Source organism: Antrostomus carolinensis, unplaced genomic scaffold, assembly GCF_000700745.2.
Source record: "Antrostomus carolinensis isolate BGI_N321 unplaced genomic scaffold, ASM70074v2 scaffold15818, whole genome shotgun sequence".
Taxonomy (NCBI): Eukaryota; Metazoa; Chordata; class Aves; order Caprimulgiformes; family Caprimulgidae; genus Antrostomus; species Antrostomus carolinensis.
The window spans coordinates 210932-238219 of NW_010335227.1; the positions used below are offsets into that span (position 1 = coordinate 210932).

Below are 27288 nucleotides of genomic sequence, written 5' to 3' on the forward strand. Positions count from 1 at the left end.
CCCAGGCTGTAAACAGGGGAGCAGTGAAATAGGTAGCCAAAATAAACACCCAGTTACATAGACTAAGGCAAATTTATATTGAATTTATGAGAGATAAAATTTTGCTACCTGGTTCCATCCATAAAAATTATAAAGAGAACAGAAAGTGACATAAAATCAATCCATTTCCATGACAAAGCTCATTATGAGAAGAGAAAATATAGTCCCATATTAACTTGTTCTCATTACTGTTCCAAGATTTATCATGTCAGGTGCAGTGTGCAAGGGAGGAAAGGAAAACCTTCCTTGCCCTTATCTTAAAAAAAAATAAAAAAAAATCAAACAGACAAAATAAACCAAATTACTCTCATCATGTTCAGTGAGCGTATATTTTGCCAAGCCCCACCAGGGACACGATTAGATCAAAAGGTATGACTCTGAGGAGCCCTTGCAGGCTGGATGTTGTGGGGCAGGGCAGGTATCCCTGCCCTGGCTGGTGCTACCAAACCAGCTCTTCCCTCACTGTCAGTGAAAACTGGCACTCTGGGAGGAAGATGCTACTTGAGGACTTGACAAGATGAAGGAATCCACTTTGACTCTGTAACATCATACCTCTTCTAAAGGGTGGCAGGAAGTGTATCAGAGATATTAAAATGTGTGAATTTTTTAATAGTTATGAACATGTAGCATTAAAGCAGGTGATGTGTTTCCTTTTTTGTGCTACTGCTTTTGTTCTGAAATGCTCATTCAATGCAGCAGTTACCTGTTTTATAGCAATTTACTGTAAATGTGGAAGCTGGGAATCTGTAGAGGGCCATGGATATCTCAAGGGTGCTAATTATTTGGCTTGCAAATATACTAGAAAGGTTTTAATTGGAGGAGCTGCTTGGCAAAGCACAGAGCTTCGTAACTCTGGCTAAAACCTTGACCCTGCTCCCATCGATGTAGTCACAGTCAGGTCAGACTCTGAAATGGCCATGAAATTAAGTGTAAACAAGGTTCTTCTGCTGCAAAAATCAACGCAGACTCCCACACACAAGTAACAAGGTAGACCCAATGCCCCTGCAACCGCCTGACTCCAAATACACCATGAACCAAGATCCTCTGGATTGTGTATCAGTGGTGAATGAGTGAGGACTGGTCCTTCCAACATGTTTCCAGTAGCCCATTGGGAAACAGCCATCTTCCGTCTGGAGGAGCAGGACTATGGGGATGAGCAGCTGAGGTGGAAAGGCTGGTAGACACCATGTCTCTGAACTTGACCATCCACTGATATAGCATGAGGCATCTATGCAATAGGTTGGAAAGCTTGGGTGGATAAGCCCCCCCTCTCCCAAAAGCCCAGCAAAGAAGCCATCTGCTCAGTCAAAAGGCAGAGCAAGGGGCTGCTGTAGACCTAATGTGATTGTTTTGTAACACCACCTGAGTGGTGAGGAGCAGGATTTGGAGTAGAAAGGACTTGATGGAAAAATAACAGCACACTTGGGTGTTCAGAGCCAGGAAAGGGAATTGCCACACTCAGGCCATCCCCAGGGTCAGTTATTTTGGTGACTGCTGTATTTCACCTGCAGTTCTTATTCTCAACTCCACTTAAGCAGAGCAACAAGTCCTAGGAGAGAAGTCCAAACCTGTCTTTGCTGATGGACTCACTGCTGCATTTCCAATGCAAGTCCACAGCCCTGGCTCTGAGGGGCCATCCAAGAGCCTAGTCTCATGCATTGCTCCTCGTGTACTGCTGAACAGATGCAGCTCATTTTGGAGCTGACATCTGGTGCTGTCAGAGTACATAACTGGTGCTGATTTGCAATGCAAGCTGAATACTCTGACCTTTTTGGTGCATTCATAAGAGATGATGGTCTGTGTGCATTATACAGATAAACCAGTCAGTGTGTGGTATGTGCATTTGTTTGCAGGGATGGCAAGGAAAAAGTAAATACAAAAAATGAAGCCCGCCAAATCTGGCCAATGTCAAACCTCACTGGCCAGCTGAAGGGAAGAGATGACAGATAAATGGAGAGTATAATGCCCTGATAAACACAGGCGTTTCCTCAAATCAGGATTACAAATGCTGCTTCTCAATTCAATCAGCCTTCTCCTTATGCATGCAAATAACATTCCCAGCCCTCTCCCCTGAGCACAGAAGTACTGTCCTCTTTAATAGGATGGCTGCCTTCATCCTCCCAAAATCTAGGAGGTCAAGGTGAGGTATTGCTGAGACTGGGACAAAGGAAACTGTGTCAGGGATATCTGTACTTCACAGAATCACAGAATGTTGAGGATTGGAAGGGTCCTCAAAAGATCCTTTAGTCCAATCCCCCTGCAGGAACCTAAATGAGATCACACAGGAAGGTGTCCAGGTGGGTCTTGAATGTTTCCAGAGAAGGAGACTCCACAACCTCCCTGGGCAGCCTGTCCCAGGGCTCTGTCACCCTTACAGTAAAGAAGTTTCTTCTCAAGTTTAAGCATAAAACGAATTCTGACCTATCGATGCAACCTAACCTAGCACTGACTTGAATGGGAACATTTCCATGGAACCATGTAACACCCTGTAGAAGGGTAGCTCCAGTCTGGCAGCAGGGTCTCTCAGGACAGGCTAGGCTTGCTTTCCCATACATGGCTCCAGGATTTACACTGTGGTATGGCTGGAATTTCTTGGGGTCTTTGGTCTACCTATTTTGTCTCTGCTTTGTGGTGTGCTCTTTGAATATCTCAGTCTTTCATGTGTTCACCCCCACACATCAGATTGGGACCTGAAGAATGGAGAGAGAGGCTCTTTAGGGAAAGGTTCTACTTTACTTGGCTTTTAGCATCCAATCCTCACACACCCCAAAGCCTGTTGGCAAGGGGAAATGTAGAGTTACACAGTAGAGACTCTGAGCTGTCAGCTGAGAAAGGCATTTAATGTGTTTATGAAGTGTGAAATGAAGAAGGGATGGTCAGGGAGGGGGACCAGGATTTCTCCTCTGTAGCCCCCCTCCTCTGTGAACTCTCACAAAGTCATACCCTGCTGGGAGGCAGAGATGTGTATCCCCAGCTGCACTTTGAGCTCACCCTACCTTTTGGATTGCATCAAGTGGTGGAAGGCTGAGTGATCACAGGGCTGGGCTGTAAAGGCAGAGTAGCTTCAATAGTGTCAGTGCAGATAAACATGAGTTACAAATGTCTATCTGCCAAGAAGCTTGGGTGCTAAGAGATGCTTAAGGGAGAATTAAACTGGAGCTATCCAAAGCCACGAGATAGAGCACCCTTCCTCCATACAAAATCAGCATCCCATAACTGTTGAAAGACCAACACATGCCCAGTGAAGGGCAAGACCTTAAGCTGCCAAGAGGGACTTTCCTTCTTGAGCTTAGGAGAGACACAGTACACTGACCCCCAGCTTAGTAAATTATAAGATTTCCCTTGGGTCCACTAAAGATTTGCTGCATTACAGAGATTACAAATCTAGCTCAAAATCTTCCAGACACCCCTATGATAGAAGACAACAACTTTGTAGTTTTTTCTGAAGGCACCATGGGGACAGTCACATGATGGCATCCAGGGTTCCCAAATTCATTATAAAGGAGGGATGGCAGCTCTCCCTGGGGCCGGTCTCCACTGTGAGTTCAAGGGGTGAAACTCCTCCCTGGCACCCATGAGTTACAGAAAAGGTTTCACTGCTAGTACCTCTCCTGCCATGTCTCTGCAGATCTGGCTTTCAACAATGAGCAGCCTAACAGATGATTGCATTGGCCTTGAGATCTGTGAGTAAAAGTCAAAAGTAAAAAGATTTTTCATTGCAAAACTTGCTCAGAAAATTTGAACTTTCAATGAGTCGTTCCTTCAGCAGTAGGACTAATAAAAGCTGGGTTTTTACAGTTTTGTACCGTGTAGTTTGATTTTCTGGTAGCCAGCAAGGGACAGACTCTAGGTCAACATTTTCCTGGGTTTGGGGTGCTGATAGCATCTTTCCCCGTGTGGACTCTTCCATGGCTGACTGGGGATGAGGTCTGGTTGCAGCCTGTCCACCCGTGGGGATAGCAGCACCTGTTTTCATGACAGCCAGAGGATCTTGGTTACCTTTGAAACTGCTGTTCCCTTGCAAATCTGGTGCAGACAGCCCCATGGATTCAAAAATTACTCGGGGAGAACAGACATAGACACATAGTGGTACACAGAGTATGATTGTGTGAACCTCGCTTGGGAAAATAGGCTAAAAAATAATAAAATGCAGAAGCCTTGTTATTATCACAGCTGAACAGTCCTTTCTGACATATTCTATTAAGTCACTTCTGTTTCACTCAGGTTTTGCATTACTGCTTCTCCTTTCCATGAATGACCTTTTCCATGCCAGGCTTTGTAAAACTATTGCCATTCTTCATTTAGAAATTTGTTAAAGTGTATTTGCAGAAACCATCGAATTTTTTTTTAATTTTTTTTCTGATGAATCTTCCCTTTCTGGGGAAAGGAACAAAGAATTATGCTGCTGACCTTTCTTTATATTTAACAGAATCTTTTTGCAAGTTGAAAAATCATACCGTTGACTCTAGGAATAGTTCTTCTTATTCTGCATCAGTGTGTTTATTCGACCATTTCTTCGGTACATCTGCAATGGTATTTATAGCACAACATGTTTTGTGGGGAAACCTCACTTTCTTATTCGACATAAAACATAATTGAGAAACTGGAAGAATATTATTAAAGCATTTAAGAAGACAGGGATAGGTTAATAGGTGGATGTACCTTGGGACTTAGTATCCTATATTTTGATGAGAGAGAGCAAAATCTCTCATTTATTAAGCCATATTTCAGCTGTTTTGCAGCTTTTGGGGTACACTCAGCCTTCCTATCTCATGCACAGCACCACTGTCTCCCCACAGAGCAGGGAGGGAGCAGGGCTCTGGTAGCTGACAGTGATGAATTAATTGAATGTCTTGCTGCTGTATTGCATTGTGCCCTGATGGGTGCCCACACCAGCATGGCCCCACAAGAGAATAAGACGTAAACAAGATTTAGCTTGACCTCCCTAGTTGTATGAAAGGTTTGTTCGATGACTGCAGAGACACAAAATACTTCTTCCATGCAGTCTTACCGCCTGCTCTAGTAGTGTTACTTGTTACTTAGGTCATGAGGACTTTGTTGGTGTAGGATTTTATTTACTGCATGAAAAAGCTAACAAACTTTCAACTTTACCACTAAACTAGTTATTCCAGCCATTCTGTTGCTTGTCCAAGACATGTTACCCTTGCAAGGTAATACCTCAGCCTTGGTAATATATAACATCACCTGGTGCACTGAGCAATGACGCTCATTAGTGATTTGTGATCCCACGGTATGTGCTAAAGGCAGATGAATGAGCTCCAAAGAGCTCATCCAGCAGCTCCTGTTCAACCTAAGCATATCACTTTTGTGCGCCTGTCAGGTCTCTACAAGAGCAAAGCTACGGGTTGGTGACTTTGGTCTTTCTGAGATGTCATGTTATAGATCTAGTGAGGAGCTTATACCCAATTACAATTTGCTTCCTTCTTTAAAACCTGGCTCCTGGAAGTCTCCCCAGTTACATCTTGTGTCACGATCATACCAACCATCTCAGTGATGCACTGCTCCAGATAGCTGTGTGCAGGGTTTGGAAAGATCGCTGGCCTGTCCCAGTAAATCACCGCTTGTCATTCTGCCCGCCTACATCCCTAATGGGCTTTCATTCTCTCAGCATCTGGCTCGTGTCTCACAGCACTGAGCAGATATCTGAGCCGGGGGACCCTGAGGCATTGGGCTCAGCTACTCAACCTAATATTCTGCTGTTAAATGTGTTTAGGAGAGGAATACCTTGTGCTGCAGCCATGCCATGATTCCCACCCATTGCCAGGGATGACCTGCAAAGCTGCCGTTGTTAGTGCTGTAATTAACTGAGGACTCCTCAGCCAAGGAGCAGAGAAGTGGCTCCAAGAAGTCCCATTAACTGCAGCAGCACGTAGGTGCACAGAAGGACCCGCTCAGCCTGGGTTGCTGAGCCTCCCAGCTGATTCCAAACAAATGTCTTTTGTTCTCCTTCTTTGTTTCATGCAGTAAATAAAAATAAATCCCCAAGGACCTGAGCGTTTAGACTTAGCGTATTTTGGTTTGTTCAGAGCATATCAGTCTGTTGTTCTTCCTGGCTAATCAGATAGAACGGAAGCTAAAACAGTCTCAATTTGTTGTTCCATTTTATTCTATACATAATCACTGCTTCTTGTTTGCCTCCAAATAGCTGCATAAATACACATTAAATGCAGTGACATCTCTTTTGGGACTCACTCCAGTGTTTCCTGGTTATTTTCGCTCTTCAAAAGTTATTAAGTTCTCAGTATTGCCATTTTTCTTGTAAAATCCTTTGTACTGTGCACATGCAGGAATGGATATTATAATGCTGAGCCCATGCTTGTCCCCTGCAGACATAAGGGCTTCGGTGACACTAAATGAATTCAGAAGAACAACATGTGCCCACATACCATGTGTGAAAGCAGAAAAAAGCTCTCAGTCTGGGTACCCATGAAGGTTTTTTTGGACTGACACTTCTTGCACTGTTCTCTCTTCTCGGCTTTCTCTCCTCCCACTCTGTGTCTGACTCTCAAGCTCCCATCCCAGTTTGCAGGGATCATTTTGGGTTAGTGGTTTGTGCAGAATGGCTAGCTTCTTTTTTGTTCTTGTTTCCATCAGCCAGCAGACACGTGCTGTCACTTCTGGCTTTTCAAAGAGCCTTTGTGTTCATCACAAGTCCAATGGGTGGATATTACCACTTTAGGCTTTCAAGACTGAGGTAGATACAGGTGCCAGAATCTGAATTTCTGGCCAGGTGATCACAGAATCACAGAATTGCCTAGATTGTAAAAGACCTTTAAGATCATCAAGTCCCTAACTAACCCATGTCCCTCAGCACTATGTCTACACTTCAATCCCTCCAGGGATGGGGACTCCACCACTGCCCTGGGCAACCCCTTCCAATGCCTCAGAACCCTTTCAGGAAAGAAATTCTTCCTCAGATCCAATCTAAACTGCCCTTGGCACAACTTGAGGCCATTTCCTCTTGTCCTGTCACTTGGTCCTTGGTTGAACAGACCAACATCTGTCCTTCTAGTATGAAAAGAGCCATTTGATGCCATATACACCAACCATCAGCACTAGGAAATAGTGAGCACTAAAATCTCAGCAGAATTATAAATAAATTTTGACCATCTTCCTGTGCTTTCTGAATTCTTTTCCCAGACATGAACAGAAAGAGGCAAGTTTCCAGCACCTGAAGAGAGTGGCTTTCAAATTCACCTGTTCAGGTAGTTGCACAGCATCATTTTCAGAGTGGCAGGGACCTCAGGCAGGCACACATCTGGCCAACTCAAGAGTGGAAGTAGGCTGAGCCTGTGTCCTCAATGTACCACATAGCCACACTAGTTCGTTCATTCTGTCTGGAGAATCAGGAGAGCAGCCTGATCAGTTTAAGCCAACCCATAGGTAGGATTTTGCAGTGTGGCATAATGAGAACTGCTAAATGTTTTTCCAGAAGATATGGTGGTTAACTAAAACTATTTATTGCAGATTGATGATTTCACTTTAATAGTGAGGCACGCACCCAAAACATAAGCAAACCATGTGAGATGCACGTATGTGCACGCACAGGCATGCACATTAAATATTAAATTAGGAAGACAATCCCAGTTTATTTGATAAAGCACTGGGACAAATCCTGCAGCTGAACACAGTTCTGCCTCAGACAAACTTACAACTGAGGTCCTATAATGCAAATTAGGTTGAAGCCCTGTTCGTGATGTTTCTCATCCTTTTCTACTCCACGTGCTTCCCACATCTACGCAGCAATTTGTCATGGCTGGTTACATCGACACATCATGTTCAATATATTTCTGAGGCACAAAATGAGAAATGATCAGAGAAGTTCTGAAATATCCAAAACAGGAAAACTATGAGCTTAATTGCAGCATTAAGCCTGAGTGTGGCACTAAGCTGCAGCTGGAAGAGTTCTGCTCCAGGGGAAGCATCTGCCAAGTTGCTCTTTATGGAGGACCATTGCATGCCATTGACCACTTTGGTTATTGAGCAGTGTGATATTATACCCCTCCCAGTATCCCCAGTGTGTAAGGGAAGTGATGTGGGCACAGGGGAGGATGGAGAATGGATGCCTACCAGCCTTGCCCTGGGCATGTAGGATAGTGCTGGGTTTGTCATGCTGCCCGCTGCTCCCAACCTCGGAGAGCAGGGAGCAGGCTGGGGAGGGATTGCCCTTGTAGAAAAGCAAAATATCCTTTTTCTTTGTCTGTTTTTACCCCCGTCTCCCACATTTGCATGTATCTAAGAAAGGAAAACGTCAGTAATTTACTACTTAAAGACATAGCACTAACATGATGATGTGACAACAGGTAGGAGTCGGGGATGGGGCTGGAAACCAAAACTCTAAGAGATTATAACAGAGTATAGTATTAAAAAAACCCACCAAAACATTCTCAAAACCCTAAACCAAAGCAAATAGTCTGGGGCAAGAGAGGGAGTTCAGCATTTCTGCTGCAGAGAAATGCACAAAATTTCTCTGCAAGAAAATATATCTGTCATCCTGTTGGCAAATTAATGACACCCAAGGTGAAAGCGATGGTAAAAAGCACATAAAATCTGAAAATGCACTGGAAAGAGCACGCACGTGTCACAGAAAATATGCAAAGCCAGAGGTCGGTGGGGATGGAGAGAGCTCAGCGCGGCGGGCAGGAGTGGGACAAGGCTGATCTCTAGTGGCTGCGGGACGAAGGCTCCCGCACCTCCTCCTCTTCACCTTCACCAACGCACTGGGATGTATTTTCTCTCACTAAGAAGCCGTTCCTGCAGCAGCAGTACTGTGTGTCTCTCGGAGCAGAGCTCTCTCTCTCCTGTATTGGGCTTCTTAACAAGAATAGTTCAGATAAAAAAGGAAAACATTGATTTTAGACCTTTCTAGAATTTTTTATATTCTAGTTCAAAGCAATTGGTTCTTTTTTATTCCCCGTTGAATACTTGATTTCTTTTTACTTTCTCTGTGGTGTTCCTCTGATGATAGTCGGCAGGAAAAAAGGTGTAAAAAGGAGAGGGAAAGCCAGAAGGTTTTTTCATTTGTTTGAAATAAGTTTTTTTCCTCATTCTAACAACAACAGCAAAAAAAATATGGCCTTTCATGCATAATATTTACAGTGTTATTAATAAGAAAAAAAAAAAGACATTATTTATTTGGAAGAAAAAAGGATGGCTCTTCAATAGGGAAATGTGGTGAAAAGGTGAGGAGTGGGTTGTGTGTAAATTGTCACTTTTTTATGGTGTTGTGTCAAGGTTGTTTTGATTTTAGTGTGGGGAGGTTTTTTTTTAATTGATGTGAGTGAAGTTTGTGAAGGTTTTGTGATGGATATGGATTATAATGATAATTCTAAGCAAAGCACACACTCATGCCATCATCCAAACAGGAAAGCAGTTCTTGCTCAAAGTCAGTCAGTTCCTGGTTCAAGTTTTCTGGTTCCTTGGTCAGAGTCTCTGAAAGGGCAACTGGGAAAATCAGCCACCTTCCAGCCACCTTTCATAGGAACCAGGAGGAAAGAAAGAATCCAAAACACATTTCAAAATAGACAAAAATGAGTACTATGTACTTTGAAGGGCTATGTAATATTGGATTTATGACAAGAAGTCATTTCCCTCTGGGTTGTGCTGTACCACTAAACCCACTCATTTCTTCTCAAGCTGCAAAACTAATAGTGACGATACTATTGCTCTTCAGTAGCTGTACGTATTTGTGTTCTGAAACACAAACCACACATTCAGAGCATCACTTATGTGATTAGATATGCTCACACATCCTTAATCTGAGGGCTTACTTTTCTTAGCTGATAAAACACGCTGCACTGCTGTATATTTCTGTGTGTTCCATTAGTGATCATTGCTTAATAACAGTTGCTGATGAACATAGAATCATAGAATCATAGAATGGTTTGGGTTGGAAGGGACCTTAAAGATCATCTAGTTCCAACCCCCCTGCCATGAGCAGGGACACCTTCCACTAGATCAGGTTACTCAAAGCCGGAGTCCAGAGAGAAAAGCCTACAAACTTCAGAAAATTATTTCATCCATCGCTGCTCTTTGAAACAGGAGATCTTTTCTCCAGATAAAATATTACCTTTCCTTAATTAAAGAAGATATGATTAAGAATACTGCAAATTGATACAGCACAGTTCGTTCAAAGGTGCTTTGCCTGTCACATCCTTCCCACCCCAAGCAGTTTTCATCCTGCCCATACAACAGCTAACACCTCATGATCTCTTCCCTGGTTGGGCGTCTCACAACAACAACTAATAATACTATCACCAAAACCACAACTGCTAAAGAGACACCCAATCATTACTTCACCGTAATGTCACGGGAAGGAGCCAAGCTGAGGGACTGGGAATTTAGAGAAAGGGCAGGTTTGTTTTTTCTCAAGTGTCCAATCCTGGTCTAATTGTCCTCCCACCAATGGCACTACTAGGATCCCCTTTTTAGGTGGGTGCAACCTCTCTGATCTCAGAAATCAGCATGTCTTAGAAAATCTCTCACCTGGTAGCAGAGCTCGGCCAGGGATAGCAGCTTGCCCCATGCCCCACACTGACCTCTGTGCTGCCACAGTCAATGTCTATATTTTGGCTGGAGATAGAGCTGTTCTCCTCAGATTGTGCCTTCAGCCCAGGGAATCTTTTTGAATTTTTTTTCCTGCCTCTTGCTGAAACCTTTCCTTTTTGGCAAAAGCAGTGCTGTCCCCTGCAGCAATGCCTCACTAGAGACAAGTGCTTACAGGAAGAAAGAGACCTTGCTCCTGAAGAGAGGGGTGGCATGTTCCAGCCATCCCCAAGCCAGGGCAGCTCTCAGCCCTTCCATGTTATGTCTGTGTCCTGAAATTTCCTTAATGTCTGTAATGAAAGGGTTAACTACAGGGCTTTTTTGGTTCTAATGTGACTTTGGTGTTAAAGGGAGGAAGGTGTGCAGGTCTTGCACAACATAATAAGCAGTTCATGCCATGAGTTGGTCAGGGCTGGGTGGGGGCCTGTGGAGGCTTTTCCAGGACACTGTAAATAATCATGCTCATATCAGCAGAAACTGGGAGTGCAAACCTGTGCAGAGGAAGCTCCCCAATTTTGGCACCTTTCCTGTAGCTCCTTGGTTTGGGGTTTGGTGGGGCAGACGCTTTCCCAGGTTCCTGCCATGGAGGCATTGTGAAAAACAGGTATTCAGAGATCACACCTCAACATTTCAAAAGCAACCCTGAAGGCTTTTTGCTGGCTTCAGAGCCATTTTTTACATTTAGCCACTGGCTATCCCTCTCACGGCTCTGTCAGCCTGCACTGAAAGGGTTTGTTGCCCTGTGATGAGGAGCTGCGTGACAGTCAACGGGCAATAGAAGTCCTGCAGCAGCTCGCTGCCGTCTGAACAGATCCTTTGGCTGATTCACGACTCTCTCCAGCAGCATGGGCCTGACACATCCTGCTCTTTCTAGTGTTAAGGAGAAGCCAGTCAAGAGCTTTGCACTTGGAGAAAACAGCCTGTAGAAAACACTTCTCACTGAGTCCTGCTGAGGAATCCTCCTTACCTGGCCATGCTTGCAATGACTAGCTCTGGTTGCAGAGGTGGCACAGCCAAGTGTCCATTTGGTGGGCTCTCTTGCACAGGCAGATGTAGTGGAATGAAAGCATTGCCCTACTTCCAAGCTGTTTGGGTCTTTTCCATAGCAGGAGTGATGTTTTCCGTGCAGGGTTTGCTTCTCCTCTCACAGTGCAGGCGGGACAGCGTGTGCTCCACCTCCTCCTCTGAGCCCCATCCATGTAAGGCTACTGTATTCCCTCATTTGGAGTTCATAGTGATAGAAGACACACTTAAAAGCCTTCTTACTCATTTATATGCTTATTTTTATAGCTGCTACAAGAGCATTGAAGTATTCTTCGTTATGAGCGTCTGCTTTTCTAGGTTTTCCAGCTCATATTAAAGTTATAATGTCATAATCTGCATTTTAAAGTAGGGTCTCTGAGAAGTGCAGATCATAGTCTGAGATAACCATATAAGTTCCTACGGGCCTGGTGGTCCTGAGTGGTGCTCTGCTGCTCTAGGAGTGTAAAGACACTGGGAGGGCAGGAGCCAGGAGTAGCTCATGGATGTGCAGTAAAGTTACAATTGGTGAAATGATAGCAGCTCATAGACAAGGACCCAGTGACATCTGGGCAACCCCAGGATGCTTTTAAACTACTAGGAAGCCTCAGACACAACCTGCACACGTAGAAATAGGACTCTATCACACGCATACGGTATCTATTCTCTGCATGCAATGTGTGCACAGATAAGTGTGTGTGGTGCACATCTGGATGTTCTGCACACCGGCCAGGGTTGTCCTTCCTACTGGATGCTGAGGGCATGGGTTCATGACTTCAAATGGCACTACAGGTGCAGTTCACATCCCTGGTGCTACCTCTAGCTGTCCAGTAGCTTTGTCCCCTTCTGCAAAGCCTCTTTGAACCTGCTCTCAGATTTCTGTTCACATTATGTAGAACAGGAACACTTCCAGGAGCCAAGGCCTGCTGCTCTCACCAGTGCTCATAAGCCACGCGTGTCAAGGGGAAAGCCCCACTCAGCTTGTGTGCTCGCTGTCATTTCTCACAGGTAATGGTTCTGCTAAATGAGCCCCAAAACATTTCTCCAAACAGTGCTTAACTGCTTACATGCTTAGAAGTAAACCACATTTAGCTGCTTTTAATGCTTTTCCATCTCTATTTTTACGCATTAAGATCAATTTCATGAGCTTTCCTTGGTAAGATGATTGCCATCAGCAGGAAGAATGTAGAAAATTAATTATAGATGTATGTTAAATTACTTTCATTACCACCCTCAGTTCTGGAAGGGAATCATGTGAGCATGATGACTGATGAAACAGTGTTTTTTGCATATTCCCCTGGTAATGGATATTTTTACTTGGCCGCCAGTGTTGTTTCTCAGTTCAGAGAAGGTGGAATTACACATTTCAGAAAATGGAGGTTCAGTCTAAAATTAACCTCCAAACATTGCTAGACAACTGTGGCTAAGACAGACTCACTGGAATACAAGCAATCTATTCAGGGTCTTCTGCTGGCATCTGTCAGTGATGTGCAAATGCAAACTTAGGGAGGATTCATCATCTTTAACAGTAAGCACATCCAAATACAAGGGAGAGGGAGTCACTTGCATCTGGGGTGTGGTTTCTAGACACTGTCAAAGACATAAGAGCCAAGACAAAAGTCAATATGTGTGGAAAGTTATTTTCCATATTCACCTTATAACAACCTTGGTGCAGGGTATTTTCTAGGGATTAATGAACAGGTCAGTTTAATGGCTCTCTGCTGAACTTCAGGCTATCAACTTTTCACAGCCTATCATTAATCCCTGGAAAATATCTAGGTTCATGATAGATGCTAGTGAAAAATAATACACTGTATGAAGGTAAGTATATTGCTAGTGTTTCATCACATACTGGCCCTAATTACTAACTTCAGATACACTTCAGAATATAAGTAAATTAGCTACAGCTTAGTTACACTGCAATTACAAAACTACTTCACTCTACTTCTATTTATATAGTGTGTAATTACTATCTTCTCGGGCTGAAAGCTGAAATCATTATATAATTGTCCCTTATGTTTCATACTGGATGGTATTATGCAATACTGCATTTTGAAGGATATCTGTAACACCTAAGTCAGAAGACAAATACCTACTGGGTAATGAATTCAATATATTTCTACCCACTTCACTCATAATATTTTTTGTTTGAAAACAAATAAGTAAAGAGTTTGGCAATGGTTTGCAAATAAAAAAGAAAAAGAGAAAAAGATAAACCGAAACAGTTAGGCTGTTTTCCAAAATGTTGAGCTTAACCTTCTGGATGTTGGGGATTTTCTAAACCAATCTACTGATGGAAGGCTCCAAACGGAGGCTTATCTTTGGAGAGGTGATGGTTGCTCCTTGTAGACCTATGTTTAAATATTGTAATATAGATGACTTGTTTGCAATCTGTGCAGGAGTACTCCACATGGCTGTAGCCCACCCTTTGAGAAGCAGGGAGGTTTTGCTTCTGGTCTTAATTAATCAGCACAGTCATCTTTATTAATTTCTTGGATGAGATGTGAGGACTCATTCATCTTCCTTGTATCAACCCACTAGCACTGTTGTCTGACAGACTCTTGACAGACTTTCTGGAGAACACAACATCTCATGAAGGAGCATACGTGCTCAGAAATCTTTCCACATAAACATCCACAATCATGTTAAATTGACTTTTAGGAGTAATACTAAGACATCTCAGAAAAATAAGTCCAAAGGAATAAGAAATATGAATTATCACACATTCTCATCCTAGGTCATAACCTGGGAACAAACTTTATTACATGGATTGTCCTGGTTGGAAGAGCAGAAAGGAGAGCTCAGCCATGGAGAGCTAGTTGTGCTGCCTCCTCAGTCCCCAGCTGTGGTCTGGGATTGGGAGCCAGTGCTGAAAGGAGCTCCCCTACTGCTTCACTTGCAACTGGTGTCTGGCTAGGACCCACCCGGCACCATCAGAGATGTTTTGAGGATCCCTCTTACCACCAGATTTGAGTGACTCACAGTCTTAACACATCAGTCCTGACATCACCGGGGAATACAGTCCCTGGGTAAAAGGTTTTAGCTTGTGGATTTTCCCTCCCATTTGTTGGAGCAAGGCTGGGGCGTGGGTGCATGCTTGTGTGTGCAAGGTAGAGACTATCTCAGAAGTCTGAAGCACATCAGAGACGTTTCCTTCCCCACACCGCCTCTGCAGGATCCAACCTGCTGTGGTTTCCATTAGACTGGTAGAAATGCCAAAAACCCCCCCTGTAGTCTGCTGGGAGAATAATTAGACTTGGCAAGTTTGCTCAACAAGCGCTTATTATACATACTATTAATAGGTGATAGGTAGAGTCTGTGGTTGTTTCACTTAATAATGCATGGATTCTCCTAGATATCCTAAGAATCTCTCTCTGGAGTTGTGTTCTGTGATCAGATGGCATAACTAATGGCTGGGGCTGATTACATACTGATTAAAAACTACTTAAGAAACTCATCTGTCCAGAAAGGGAATGCCAAGCCCTGCAGTATGAGGAAAGTGCTTGTCCCTATTTCATTTCAGTTGTACCAGTTCAGCTGTCGCTAGCAGCAGGCACTGAATGACTCTGCTTTCCACATCAAAGGGAGTTCAGGAAAAGCTGTTTGAAAAAGGTAGTTTTAAAAAAGAAAAGAAAGGGAAGTCATTAGAGGAAGCATTTTCAGTCCAAATTCATCAGTAATAAAGTTGAAAAGATGTAGAGTATGTTTCAGAAAGTAGTAACATATAAACAAACCAAGAAATACTAAATAAAGAAATATTATTTTTAAGTATCAGCCAAATTTATGCCTTTTTGGAGGGAGGAGATACATAATTTTTCCCTTGCATAAATATCCTCTCTAACTAGTTGATGGGCTAAAGGCTTGGATATCTCACGCCATGTAGGACTGTGTTTGTCTAAGCCTCTAGACACCTGAGCTGGCAAACTTGTGGAGATTCACCCTCTGCAGATACACCAAAGTTACAGACACAAATGTCATAGCAGGGTCACGCCTTGACAGGGGCTTGGCTCCGTGGGACAATGGGTTGTACATTTTTTTCAAAGAGAATTATATGATGCTGTTACCTGTGATAGGAGGGTCTTGACCATGATGACACAGAGGATCCCATTTACCTATAAATGTTAATTTTTTTGGCATCAGAATGTAAATGGGCCTCTCTCCAAACACAAGCAAAAGCACAGCAATGCTTTAGTGAGTGCCAAGGCAGACGGCAAATCGAGCCTTCATTTCTGAGCTTCACTGCCATTATGGGAAGCTTTGCTGACAGTTATGAATGTCACTCATCAAAACACCCTCACACGGTTCTGATAAGTGTAAGTAGTGCTATTTTATAGTCAATGTCACTGTCGCCGTAGAGGGCACGGAAGGAGGCTTTTAAATTCATTCCTCAGTGTAATCAGAATGCACCTGTATTGTCTACTAGCCATTTTCTGAACACAGCCAAATAAATATGGTGTCAGCTGCCACGGGAACTGTCCTGAATAATCTCATGTTGTCTGAAATGATTGCATATTTCAAATATATAGGTTGACTCGTCTTTTTTTTTGGTTGGTTGGTTGGTTTGGGTTTTTTTGTTTGCTTGCTTGTTATTAACACAGTTACTACCAAGTTACCTCTACTCAGTTGTGTTTCCAAACCTCTTTGGTCTCCTCATGTGTTTTGCACTTTCTGGACATGGTTCATTTTGTTGGTTTTTGTTTTGTTTTGTTTTTTCTTTTTTAAAAAGGAGGCTAATTATATGTATTTTACATTTTATATAGTATTTTATATTATATATTTTTTATAGTGTGCTGAGTGTGGAGACCTGCTCAGAGTAGCAAAAATACACATCAGTGATGGTTATAAGACTGGAAACTGCAGCCTTCTGCACTCACTTAACAAGACAGCCTGCTTTTACACTCTGTTCCTTATGTGCTGGTTACTGGTGTCCTCTCGGCCATCACCCCACTGAAGATTTTCATTGACAATATAAAATAAAAACCATGAAAGCTCTTTGTGATGAGCTGAAATCTACAGCTGACCTTGCAGAGCTGTGTCCCCTAGCCTTGCTCCTCAGCCCTGCTCTCGGGCAGTCCATGTCGCTCCTTTCCCAGGCCAAGACAACACTATGTGTGGCAAAGCAGCCTCTGGCAGAAAATGTCCCCTTCTAGTAGTGTGACACTCTGCCACATGGCACAGTCACTGCTTTATCGTTCTGTTAAAAAGGGAGGTAGGAAGGTGTACAAATTTTGCCACTTCAGAGTAAGTGTTGAAATACTTGAATTCCTCCTCCATGTCTTTAAATTTGGAAAGCTAAATATAGGGAGGGAAACTATAAATAAGAAATGAGTACGTGGGATAAATCTTAATCCAATCCATGGTAATTGTCACACCTCCTCGTCAAACTCCACTTGTGTCTCACCAGCAGAACGTAGCTGCAGCGTGTGCTGTGTTGTCTGTTGGATTCTTTTGTCATTGTTGGGAATGGTTCAGCATCAAAATCAGGCTCTTGTAGAAGTTCAAACAACCCTGGAAACAATGGATAATTGCTTCTAATAAGGTCACAAGCTAATGAAATATAAAAGACTTCTAATAATTGCACTCCATTGAAAGTGTTAGCAATCATCCTTGCACCTCTGATATCCCAGATATGTCCCATGTGCCTGGTAGGTATGTTTATGGTACAACACTCACACCTCTTGACTTTTCTACACAGGTGCTTTCCAGACTTAAGCGTGCAGGTAAATATGAATATTGTGTTCAATTTGCCACACAAATCACTAAATTAGATGCACAGGCAGCTTCTACTCCTTCACAAGAGCTTTTTCTAATAAGTATTTCATATTGCAGCAGTTCTTTTTAATAACTGAAAATGTTCTTAGGAAAGTTCGAGAGTTTTCCAAGCCTGGATTACAGCTTGAGCCTGCAAGGTGTTGAATTCACAGGATTTGATTCAGTGAAGCATTTCTAGAGCTACTCACATGCTTAAAAGTACACAGTTATTGGGTATTGTTTTGCTGCATTGATTAGTGAGATGTGATCAGAGGATTGAAGCTATGGTGGCAGCAGGGGAACAGGAAGAGGCAGGCCACCCACCAGACATAATTGCCAAAATTGTATTAAAATAGACTAGCTTCCTACATGATAGAAATAGTGCCATAATCTTAAAGACAGTAGAAGTTTCTATGACAGGCGGTTGAGTAGGTTAAATGAAGTAGCTGCTTAATATTAGAAGACTTCTGAAGCCATAAAGAATTACTTAATCCAATGCAGCATTTTTTTCCCTCAGGGACAGGTTAACAAAGGTGTCTCTTTTCCAGAGGTTTTTCATATATAGCTGAACAGAAAGCTTTTTTATTGAAAATGTTACCTGTATTAACAAAGATTTATGATCTAAAAAGGTTGCTTTGAGTTTCTGCTAGACAAAGAGCTTTAACGTTAGGTCCAGTAAGGACAGCTGGGGATCTGGGTTGTTGTTCCTAGAATTAATTGATACAACCTGGTGGGAATGTACGAAAATCATCTTGTCAGATCCTTGCCAGGTAATTCTTAGCTGCTTTCAGACTTCTGGGCCCACACAGTTGGAGGTGTGAGTCAGGCTGGCCCAGATCACTGAAAATGTCAAAGAAACTGTGTGGCAAGGAGCTCTGGATGGTGGTCCTAGAATAAGAGGTTACAACCAAGATTTGAAATACCAGGTACATGGAACCAGGACTAGAAACCCTACAAGGATAAATTTCTTACTGAATAGAAAAGCAGCATCACACCAGGCAAATGTAAACTCATTTCATTTTTTAAAAAGAGTTTTATTAAGTATATTAAAGCTTCCTGAAGGCATATTGGAAAATGCTCAGGACCTTCTATCAATGCCTTTTTTTACTGAAATACCAGAGATATATTTGACAGAAACAAAGAGTATTAAAAACATAGCAACAAAACCCTAAGTATATTGTATAGATTTTGTTTTTCAGAAAAAATACAAGATACTACATAAGGATAAAATTCCTACTGAAAGATAAAAGTCCTACTGGAACATGGGATTTCACAGAAAAGGTTTTATATGAGAAGATATGAGTGATCTCAATTTAAGAGTACAGTATATTTATGAAAGCATTTTTAAAAGCCATTCTTCATAGTGTGTACACAACTGATAATTAAATACTGTTCTTCACTGACGTGAGTCATGAAAAAATACTATCTGATCACATGAGGGTGCCACTGAAGCAAAGAAAAATGAGACCTCACCTTTGGACTGGTGTTAGCTTCAAATCTGGGTGATCTGCCTCAGAAGTCCTTGACTTTATCTAGTCACTTGGAGCTAAATCTACAAAAGGCTTATGATTCAACTATGTGATGCCATGCTCAGCATCCATGGTTCTTGGGTAACAGCTGCTTCTTATAAAAAGACATCAGTGCTTGCTGTCAGAGTCCAGACCTTCCCAGTTCAAAATTATCACCACTGGATAAGAGGCTCATGCCTGGCCTCAGCTCCAGCTCTGCATCACTGATCTGGGGAACTTTATTTGATGCAACAGGATGACATGAGGCCAGCAGGTATTGCAGTGCTAGCAACAGGGAGGTGCCTAATCAGTCCCAAACAAGGCAGGGGCAGCTGTGATTCCCTCCAGGATGGATGCAATTTAACCAGGTTAAAAAAAATACAGCATAAGGTCACAGTTACAAGTGTTTAAAATAATTAATCCTGAGTAGTATGAAGCACAAAGTAAGCAGGCTGCACTGCAGAGAAGGCTGTGGTTTAATGCGTGGCTATCCATGGTGTTTCCTATTTTCTAGCAGGGGAATACCTGTGCTCAGCAGCAGGCAGGCTTTCAGCTCCTCTCCTCAGCTGCCACTGGTTTCCTTCACAGGGATGGCTGAGATGCCCAACTCAGGGCAGTGGATCCCATTTCATCTGTGGCATGCCTAAGGTTTATTCACTGATGCAATGATGCCCATAACCCACTCTGTGCTTCAGTTTTTCATTTGTACAGTTAATTAATAGTGACAACACTTACTGCCTCACCAGGGTGTTGTAAAGAAAAAGCATGTTCAGAACAGTAAGGCACTCAGATATTGGCTAAGGACTGTGTAACCTCCTAGGGAAGATTTTTAAAGAATTTGATCTGTTTGAATGAGGCTCAAAGTTTAAGCCCTTTAAGACTAAATTTCTGCCCTGCACAGACAAAGGACATGGAAGAAGGACTCCTATAGCATGTTGGCCTTGGGTTGGTCCCCTACCTAACACCACCTTTCTCAAATGCAGAGGTCCCTGAGATCACCCCAAGTTAGTTCCCACCTGGTATGCTCTGGCCACGAGGACAGGCTGTCTTGCTGTCACCTCACGCACAGGCATGTACTGCCCTTGTTCTGTTCAAGCAGCTCTCTCATGTTATATTTCAGTGTCAGGTCCATTTTACATTTCCGTGAGACAAAGGCACAAGTCACAGTGCTGCTACTAGTGGAAGACAGCACCAAATCTCTGGGATAATTCTGACACTGCAGTCAAAGACACTCAAAGAGTTTTGACTGCATGGTGAGAAGACCCAGCCACCACAATACTCAATGCAAAGCCCATTCAGGGCTCTGCATTGAGTCTGATAGCCATTGATCTTTTCATTGGGTAGAGCTGTAGTACAGGGAATAAAAGTGGGGTGTCAGTTACACCCTTACCCAGCCCCTCTGGGAAATGGGAAATATCTGAAGAAAAATGTTGCAGGATCTGTGGTACACAAATCGTAGTGCACTGTATGTTCCAGCACTTTATAAGAAATTAGACTTGTTTCTCTTCTAGTCTTCTCCTACAACAAAGAAGAGGATGCACATGGCACAGCATAGGGCAAATTTTAAAAACCTAGTGTGATTTCACAACTAGTGTCAACTTAAGCAATGCAGAAGTAACTTCCCATTCAGTCCACAAGAACAGGTTTAAACTTCATTTGTGCCATTAACTTCCTTCTTTAGTCCTTCTTGTTCCTCTTTCAGAGGTTCCAGCTCAGGTCCATCCTGTATGGTTTCTTTGTTCCAGTTATTTCTGCCTTCACTTTCTGTCCTTACAGATTTAGAGTCCTCTTCTTTTGCTTTTCTTTCTTTCTCCTCCTTGGCAAGCATGCGATAATTATAATAATTCATGATGAACAGGAAGGTTCCTGCCAGGAACATCACAGCTCCACATTTAATGAACATATATTTATAGTCTCCAAAGGTATCAATAAGAGTTCCTGTAAAATATATATTTAAAAAATAAATAAATAAACTTAAGGGTTGAAGGCAAGAATATTGTATTTTCAGATCCTAAATATAAAGGGACAACTTTGTGGCTTTGGGATAACATAAGATATTCTCTGTACTTCTGATCTCTTCCACAAGTACTCTGATCCTGCAAATTCTTCAGACATGTTCCACTATCTAGGTAGTTAACACTGATGTAGGTGATACTACCAATAATTTGTACAGATAAGTAGAAGGGGACAGAGAACCTACATTGCAAAGTCTGGACTTTTCAGGCTCATGTATTTCTTCCATGCAGAAACTAAGTCCTCCGATCACAGAGTCTGCAGACAGTCTTTCCATTGACTCCAATAATCAACTACAAAGATGTCTATTGGACTTGGTAGTCCTCAGGCTGCCAAGAAAAGCAGCAGCTTTTGCGAAGACCTTTGTGAGATGGCACCTGGCTACTGGGTCTCACCTCAGACTCTTGACAAAGACCTTCCAATTTATTCCACCACAGGTCATTCACCAGCATTAGAAGGGACTCAGCTTTTGGTCACAGTTGCCCTTTCTTCACTTATACTCATGATCTAAAGATGAAAAGGCACTGTGTGGAACTAGAAAACATTAGTTCCAGGAAAAGCAAAGATGATGCTGTCAATGTCAGGTAATTTCAGTGTCAAGACAAATGTGACAGGTTCCTCTCAAAGGTTAATGCCTCTGCTGTGGAGTTACAGAGTAATTGAAGGGAGATGGCTTAATTGAAATGTCAGTGTTCTCCATTATGTCAAAATGTAATGCAAATCTTATTGGGATTATGATCCTGAGCATTAAATCCCATTCACTGGTGCAACATAGACCATTCTTAACATCCCAAATCCTAATTAAAGTAAGACCCACTCCTAACCTGGCCTTCACAGTACAGATAGTCCTCCTTGAAACTAGCTCATCATCCATTAGCTTTCTGACTTTTTGGAATAAGTTCTCCTCCTTAAAGAGAGGGACCTTTAATTACTTCCCGACTGACCTCTAATGCTGAAAAGCTGATTAATTATCTCACTGCATTACACTAACAAGGGATTTTATGGCCAGCAAATAGATTTCTTGACCATAAAAATAATAATTTTTAACAGGTTCTCCCTGAATCATTCCTAGATGTCTTAGTACACCATTTTCAATACACTGTGGTTTTGATGTTACTGGTGAAACATCAACCAAATGCTAATCACAACAATTTTTCCTTTTCTGCTAATCAGGATGACCTAGAGGTCTCCTAAATAGCTTTCAATGAGAGTTTTAATGAGTAGAGTATTGGAAAATTCAACAGTAGGATAGTCTCCTCTTTTCCTTGGAGAATAAGATAAAGTCATAAAACACACTGGGAACAATTTACTTAGTTCATTAAAGCAGAACCCTGCAGTAGGTTATTAAAATGCCAAAGAACCAATAAATATGCTGCTTATTAAAATGGTGGGGAAAACCCTACAAAGCTAATATTACTGATTACTACATAAAACTGTTTTAGCCTTATTAGCACTTTTTGGTCATTAACTTAATCTTCCACGCAGAAAATTTTAGAATTCAGAATATGGTCATTTTCAAATTGTATTTTCTTCAGTTTGCCATTAATTAAATAATGAATCTCTGAGACAGCAAGAGGATACAGCTGCTTCTGCCACACTGTGCGAGCTACATGATAATATGAAGAATTAACTGGCTCTGCAAGATGTGTCATACAGAGTAGTAGCCAGATGTCAGGTTTGAAACCAGGAAATGGGTTTAAAATGCCTTCTTTCTGTGCATTCTTTACATTTATTATAGTACTCTCATATCAAAAGAATATGTAGAGTTTAATTTTTATATATCCAAATACAGACAGCACACACAACCTAATGAAACATTAAGAGCACTTAAAGGTGACCAGTTTTCAAACCAGTTATTCTAGCTTGTATACAAGTGAAATGCAAATTACAGGGCAGGGCACATCGATAGGTTGGTATCTATAGACTGAGAGGGTCACCTATAAAGTCATTTAATTCATAGCCAACTCAGATTTGGTAAGGACTGTACTTGAGCCAAAAGCCAGATTCAAATAAGCTGTATTCCAGATATGGTGTGTTCCTTGTAGAAAAATAAGTGAACACATGGTATAGAGGGAAAGAACTTCAGGCTCTTAAAATCACAGGAGATCACTGCTCCCGCTTATCTTCAGATGACTGTAGCCCTGCTGGAGGTTCAATATTGTCTGCATGGACAGTTGAGGGTCTTTGTCTTTTGACATTTCAAACCATGCCATCCAAAAATAAACTTTTTTTTTATTACTTTTGGAACAACCTTAAATCTATCAGATGCTCTGAGATGACTGAAACCCATAAGTGCAAGTACTCAGAGCCTCAGAGACAAATAGCAAACACTAAGTTTGAGTTGACAAGAAGATTTTATAGAACTGTTGTGTTTTACCACGCTTAAATTGTGGTGGACTCCAGCCTTTTGCAATAGGCTCTCCAGGAGGAAAGGTTCTTGGTGTTGCACAAATCCCACTCTGCTAGTTCAGTTTAAGTGTTTGAAGGGATCAGGGACTAAAAGATCACTCTCCAGACTCTCAACTTCAACTGGAGGACTACACAGAAAGGAGTAAAGATGAAATGCTGGAAGAGACACTTAGGACCTGCCTTGCCTGTGAAATTACTAGTGAAAAAATGGTGGGTGGGAAGCAGAGAAAACACATTCAGACTCACTTCTAAAAACCTGTGCTTGCAAGAGGCTGAATATCAGTGACAACCCAGTGGAAGCAGAGGAAGAAAATACACTCACCTCCAATAGGTGGTCCCAGCAATATCGTGCAACACTCCGCAATGGTGACCAGGCCAACAGCGCTTGTGAACCGGGCAGCTCCCACGAGGTCCATGAGCGTTTCAAAGAGCATGGCACAAACCATGCCGAAGGCCAAGCCGAAAAAGACGGAGTAAACGATGAGCCCTGTGTAGCCAGAAGCCAGCGGGCACAGAAGGTGGCAGGCACCATTGAAAGCAATGGAGAAGCTGAAAAAGTATTGAATCCGCGGCCTCACCCACTTGCTGTTTGCAATTATGCCAGTGGTAGGTCGGGCAATCATATCCACGATAGCAAGGATGGAAAGGAGGAAAGCAGCTGAATATTCATCAATGCCGATGTGCTTTGCATAGGGTGCCAGAAAAACAATGGGGGCAAAAAATCCCAGGAACATGAGTACGTTTCCAATCAGGTAAATCAAGAATCCTCTGTGCTTAAAAAGGGAAAAATCAAGGTACTGATTGATTTTTTCACAACAATCCCTTTCTCCTTCCTCTTCTGTTTTGGTCCCCACAGGGGCATTCATGGGACTACTCATTTCCATGGCATCCTTAGCGACCTCTTCTTTCAGAGAATCCTTCCCTTCCTCAATTGCCTGGCTTTTGACTGATGCTGTGGCTGCCCCGATGGGTCTGAAGAGGGCTCCTGCTACACAGCAGTTTAATAAAATTGCCCCAAGAATTAAAAAGCTGCCCCTCCAGCCAAAGTTGTCAAAAAGGAACTGGTTGAGAGGAGCCAGGGTGCAAAGCATCACAGGGCTCCCTGCCATAGCGAGGCCATTCGCAATGGGTCTTCTCTTTAAAAAATATTTCCCTATGATTATCACTGATGGCTGGAGGTTGAGAGCAAGGCCAAATCCTAGAACAGAGAAAAATAGTTGAGATATACAAAGGAAGATTTGAGATTCATTTATCCTCAGCTCATTGTTTTAGGCAAATTCATGGACAATTGGTCTACTGGTGACTCTTCAACATGATCCTCTGGACGCAAACTTCACTCAAGATATCCCTAAGCTTCTGGCTGCCACATTTGGGTAACCAAACTCCAGAAAGACAAAGAATGCCCTTTCGTTTTGTACTGCAGATCTCTTGGGTGACAAACCTAGCACAAAGAGTTTGCTTCAGAATAAATTGAAACAATACCATCAATGAATGCTGGCTGGTTTTGTCCACACACAGCAGCCTTGTTGGAGGAGATGTTGGATCTATTAAAAAAATTACAACTCCCAGTTTGAGGAAGGTTGTTCTGGCTTGGACACTGCTAACTACCAAAGTGTATCCTTCTCACATGTGCCCACCTCCTTCCATGGGCAGTGGACATCCAACACTGCACAGAAAACAACATCATCCTTCTAAGCTGCTACTAATTTGGTGGTGTGAGCAATTCCGGTCTGATGCAGAAGATTAAGAGGTCTGCAAGTACACAGCAAAGCAGCTACTGAGGATGCTAATTAAACAGGACCCTAGAGTGTTTCTTTTAATTAAAATTTATTTTTATTACATTTAGATATATAAATGGTATTAGAAATCTGCATTGCTAATTCAACTAGCCAGCTTCTCTTGCACAGGTGAAATCTGAAGGCAGAGATACCAAATGTTGTCACGGTCTAAACTTTGTGGTTCTGTTTGAGTGCACTAACATATAATAATCTCTTCAAACATTTCTATGATATTCACTATTTCCTTAAATTTTGAGAACTCCATCAAAATGACATTTTAAAATCATGCCACATATTTTCTACCCTATCATCCAGGAAAGGATAAACCACATTACAACAAAGCAGAAATTTAATCCTTGAAGTGATTATACCAGACAACATGAATCCTGAAAATAGGGTCATGCAGATTTTTTTCTTGTTCATTAGTCTATATAATTAGTTTGTTTAACTGTGCAGTACATAATTAGGCCTATTGCTTTACAGAAGAGAATTTAGAAAGGTCAAGGTCCTCAAAATTAATTAAGGAACACTATCATTAGTCGCTGATAGAGTCGTATCCAACTGATGCTGCAGAATTCAACTGATGTTGGATAGCTTCAGTCTGAGCAGTTTTACAAAACTGTGATTTTTGCCAAGTCTAAGATTTATTTTTTTTTTAATTACTTGGAATTCTACAACATTTTAAAAAAATGAAATGGAAACATATTGAAATTAGTATTGATATGAAACACATTCTCAGCATGAATTTTTATAGATAGTCCATGTATTCGGTAGAGCTTGTCTTTGGATAGTAAAGCCTGTTCATAATGCATAAGGGACCAAATTCATGCCCATGAGAGGGCTGACCTGAGAACTATGGAGGAAAAACACAGCCTTGGTTAGAGAACACCCTGGATGGTGCTCAGATATAGGGATGCATCTTCTTTCACCTGAGAAGATGCAACACAATGGATTAGAGTTGGCTTTAACTCTGTACTTCCCAGGCTGGTAGGTAAGGGTAGAAATTGAACCATCATTTCCACAGAATCATTTTTGGTAGGGTCCTGTGGCACGTCATGCAGAGAAGGAAATACAGACTGGATGCCAGCTACCCACTTAAATAATAATCAAGTCAAATTTTTTATTATGTGAACATTAATTTGCAAGTCAGACAAATCTAATTTAATATTACCTCATGCTCTTCCCATTAATTAAATTTGGAGAGTTTCAAATTGACTGACTGGAATTTCAATTTACTTTAAGCTTTTGGCTGACTTTACTTGGAAATATTTATTTCCAGTTTTCAGAAACTACAGCAGCTTTTCTGTGGCTGAAATTGTTACCTCAAATAATCACATTTTCTCCCCAGGGACATGACAGAGGGGCCTACCGGTGATGTTGCGTGAGCAGCAGCGAGCCCATGCCAGAAGGAGCATCCTTCCCTAGATTAAATACATCTCCTTCATATTATAAGGAAATAAGTAGTGCTCCAGGAGTCAACTGTGTAGCTATTGATCTTGTTCTTACTTCATTAGCAAGGGACGATCCTACCAGGTGTTTCAATGCTCAGCATGAACAGCTGAGGTAAAGACTCCAGTCTCTTTGGTCAACATGCTTCACCTTAGATTCCATTTTATTTCATGGCAGTCTAATTGGTGCAGATTGAACTAAACTCTGACCAGTCATTATTGTCTTGTATTTAGCTTTGAAATTTTCTGCTACTACCTCAGACTCGAAGAAGCAGTCGCATGCCTAAACACCTATTTAATGCATCCAGGCTGGCATCTATCCAGGTTGACAGCTTGCAAACCCCAATTCTTTTTCTAAGCGCTATAGGGAAACAAGTGAGGAAGAGAACACGGGTTTTCCAGTGTATGCACAGTGCCCTGGGCAGCCCACTGCTCGGTGCCATCGTCAAGGACAGAGCTGCTTCAGAGCTGCCTCCGACAGCAGAGTCTGCTCCCTGCTCTGCATGCAAATGGAAAAAGACATAATCAAGAAGGCAATTGAGATTGCTGTGTCTAATCCCTCCACCGTAAACAGATACTTCTCACTCTGCTCCTCTGAACGGATTTCTATTAATATGCCAAAGGCACAGGACTGTAGCAGAGACCTTCTAGTACCAACTATCTTGTTTTTATCTCCATCCCCACGAATTACATGAACACGGTCTTTTACATCAGTCTGTTTCCTTTTCAGACTAGTAGAAAGGAGTCTAGAAAGAG

The 27288-nt window shown here is 42.2% G+C and overlaps 1 protein-coding gene across 1 annotated transcript in view; it reads right to left on the reverse strand.

The window, feature by feature from the left end:
• Positions 1-20529: 20529 nt before the first annotated feature.
• The window catches only part of LOC104530014 (monocarboxylate transporter 2), a 24084-nt gene continuing 17325 nt past the window's right edge, over positions 20530-27288 (reverse strand). The window contains exons 4-5 of the mRNA XM_010174477.1: positions 23629-24504; positions 20530-20822 (exon numbers count right to left, since the gene is read on the reverse strand). Of these exons, the coding sequence (XP_010172779.1) occupies positions 20530-20822; positions 23629-24504 (1169 nt within the window). The remainder of the gene's footprint in view (positions 20823-23628; positions 24505-27288) is intronic.